The 2960-nt window shown below is 62.1% G+C and overlaps 1 protein-coding gene across 1 annotated transcript; it reads right to left on the bottom strand.

Moving 5' to 3' along the window:
• Nucleotides 1–283: 283 nt before the first annotated feature.
• Olig1 (oligodendrocyte transcription factor 1) lies at nt 284–2396 on the bottom strand. Its single transcript, XM_070028818.1, has one exon. It carries the CDS (start codon nt 2313–2315, stop codon nt 1515–1517), a length of 801 nt encoding a protein of 266 aa, XP_069884919.1. The 5' UTR covers nt 2316–2396; the 3' UTR covers nt 284–1514.
• Between the last annotated feature and the right edge of the window lie 564 nt (nt 2397–2960).

Below are 2960 nucleotides of genomic sequence, written 5' to 3'. Positions count from 1 at the left end.
GAGCTTTAGTCAAAATGGACCCATTCCCAGAGCTGGGTGAAGATCTCATCCTGGAGCTGCATCTCTGGGGGGGGGGGCTTAGCACTCCTCCCCATGTCCAGCTGTGTCTGAACTTCAACTATGGTGCCTGGTTCTTGGGCTGTTTTAACAAATTCAAGAAGTCCAGTTTTTCCATGGGAAGCCTGACTTTCCACCCTGAATGTTTTGAATCCACCAAGATCCGGGAGAATTTTTATTTAACAAAGGCGATGGGGGAAAAAAATAGCCAAAACATTGACTTGACATGGTTTATTCTGTTGAGGCTGTAGAGTTCTAGGGGACAGAGTTAAGAGTTAAAACCAAATGCCAGTGAACGGGAGGCTCCTATCCACAACCCAAATCCCTTGCAACTTAACAAACAAAACTCAACGCGAGATGACGAAACATCCTAAAATATCGTCTTGGGTGATTTGTTAACGCCACAGCAAACCCAGACGGGTCTTGGTGCGGGAAGGGCGCGCGGGGGGCAGCGCGCAGAGCCGCGTCCCGCCTGCACCGCAGCTGGGCCCGCCGAGCGGCGGCCGATCCGCGCTCCCGATCCACCAGCGCCTGGCTTGTTTGTTTGGTTTTTAATGAGAACGTTTATTAGTGAGCTTCACAAGTCCGCGACTACGAAAAGCCTGGTTACCTGGTTTAGTCAATCGGGAACACCGATGGCGCGAAAAGAGGCTGGATTTATTTCCTAACGAAGGCTTCCGCGTGGAGAAGACTCGACGAAAGGTGACCCTAAGTTCGAAGCTGCCTTTCTAAGAAGTCCCCAGGAATCGAGTGAAAATACGCCCCGCCACACCAAACCAAACCAAACACCGGGTTAGGCGAGTCTCAAAAAAACCCACAGCATTTTAACAAGAACAACATCAAAAAAAGAAATTTTAAAAAAAAAAAAAAAGGAAAGGAAAAGGGAGAGCGACCCCCCCCCCCCCACCCAGCCCGCACGCGGGGCCTCGGTGCGCACCGCCGACGGCTCTTCCCCCGCTTCTTCTGACCGAGGTTGGCTGGTGGGAGTGAGGGCGCCTGTGGTTTCTGGCCATCGTCCCATTTCCCCCTCTCGTCGGCTCCGGGGGAAAGCTGTCCCCCCACCCCCCGCCCCGCGGGAAAGCCGGGGCTCCGGGGCGGTCGCTCGGCTCGGCCTCCAGCGGCGCCCCGCACGGCTCCAGAAATCCCTACCCCGAGCACTGCGCGCGGCGCACACACAGTGCCGGGGCACCGAGCGCCGGTGCGGCGCGGCCCTTTCTGTTCTAAGCAGGTGCGATCGCCCTAGGACTCGAACCCCGGTTCCGATCGCTTTGATTTCCCGAGAGTGGGGCGCAGGGAGCAGGCGCCCCTCAGTCCCTTCGGCCAGGCGAGAAGGCTCAAAACGCATGGCAGGCTTGAGCCTACTCTCCCTGGACTCCGGGTGCTGGGGAGCGGAGACGCTCTGGGTGCCAGATGGTCCGGCCAAGGGCGCGCCCCGCCCCGGGCCCCCGGGGCCGCCTTCACTTGGAGAACTGAGCCTGCACAGCCGCCAGGCCCAAGCCGGCGGGGACCAGGTGCGGGAACTTGCACACGGCGCAGGTGCAAAGGCCAGAGCCCGCCGCACCACCTCCGGGGAGCGAGAACTGGCCGCACGGTGGCTCGTCGAGCGCCAAGGATAGGTACTTGGCCGGGCGCAGCGCGTCGGGAGGCCCCACGGCCCCGGGGGCCAGCAGCACGGAGCCGGGCGCGGCGGCGAGCAGGGGCAGGCCGGCCAGGAGCAGGCGCGGCGCGGCGGGCCCCGCGCCCTCGCCCAGCGCGCGGCGCAGCTCCTGCAGCGAGCTGCCCAGCAGCAGGATGTAGTTGCGGGCGAGCAGCAGCGTGGCGATCTTGGAGAGCTTGCGGCCCGGCGCGCCCTGGCAGTGCGCCGCGGAGTAGGGCAGGATGACCTCGCGCAGCGCGTCCATGGCCAGGTTCAGGTCCTGCATGCGCTTCCGCTCGCGGCTGTTGATCTTGCGTCGCAGCTGCTGCTGCTGCTCCTCTTTCGGGTCCGCTCGGGCTCCGCCGCACGCGTGCGCGCCAGATCCCGATCCCGTGCGGGGCAGCTCGGCCGGCGCCTCTGGTTTCTCGCGCGCAGCCTTGGGGAGGAGGGGCGCCGTCATGGAAGAGGAAGAGGAGGAGGAGGAAGTGGAGGAGGAAGGAGGCTGCCGGTAGCCCACCAGTTCGTACAGGGAGGCCCCGATCTGCAGGTCTCCAGGCCGCTGCGGCCGTAGCATGGTCGGGGGGACCGCGTTCACGCGAGCCTGGGAAATCGCATAGTACATCTGGGGGCGGGGGACGGTAGGGGCGGCCGACGGCGCCCTTTAGGAACGCCCTGGGGTGGGCCGGTCGCAAGCCACCCCTCCCCGTGGACCTGGGCACGGTAGCGGGTGGTGGGACCGCAATCCGCGCCCGACGCCTTTAAACCCGGCTTGGGAACCTGCGGGGGACAGCGCTTGGCAGGGCGCAGCCAATGGAAGCGCGAGGCCGTGCGCGGGCGTGTGCTCATTGGCTGCGAGCGCCTGGGCCGGAGCGGAGGGGCCTGGGGCTCAGCTTTAGAAAGTTATTGTGGGCGCGGGCTCCAGGGTTTCTGGACGGGTTGGGGTTACATCGAGGCTGTTCCACAAGCACTGCTTGCGTTAGTTAGGCTAAAATGCCATTACCTCCCCAACCCTCTACTGCCTCTTTTCCTTTAAACACACGTATATATGCAAAAGACACTTTCCTAACGGAAAGTTACCAGCGTCGTCGCTTTTCAGAGTAAAGTTCAGTTGTGTGAGGACTGTGCATCACTTAATGGTACAGCCCATCATCACAATACTTGCATCTTGGGGGGAAAAAACCCCAAACGGAAACTGGCCATTCAACAACTCGCAACAAGTTCCCCAGGGCCTGACCACCCCCCCTCTCTGTCGTCGTGTCTCCATGAA

This window comes from Dipodomys merriami, unplaced genomic scaffold (genome assembly GCF_024711535.1).
Source record: "Dipodomys merriami isolate MVZ:Mamm:240054 unplaced genomic scaffold, mDipMer1.0.p SCAF_2, whole genome shotgun sequence".
In the NCBI taxonomy this organism is placed as follows: domain Eukaryota; kingdom Metazoa; phylum Chordata; class Mammalia; order Rodentia; family Heteromyidae; genus Dipodomys; species Dipodomys merriami.
Note: the sequence above shows the minus strand (reverse complement) of the source record. Positions and strands in the feature narration are given on the sequence as shown.

Bases quoted from the DNA above. Each gene is read 5' to 3' on its own strand.
- Olig1 (XM_070028818.1), bottom strand. From the start codon at position 2,315: ATGTACTATGCGATTTCCCAGGCTCGCGTGAACGCGGTCCCCCCGACC.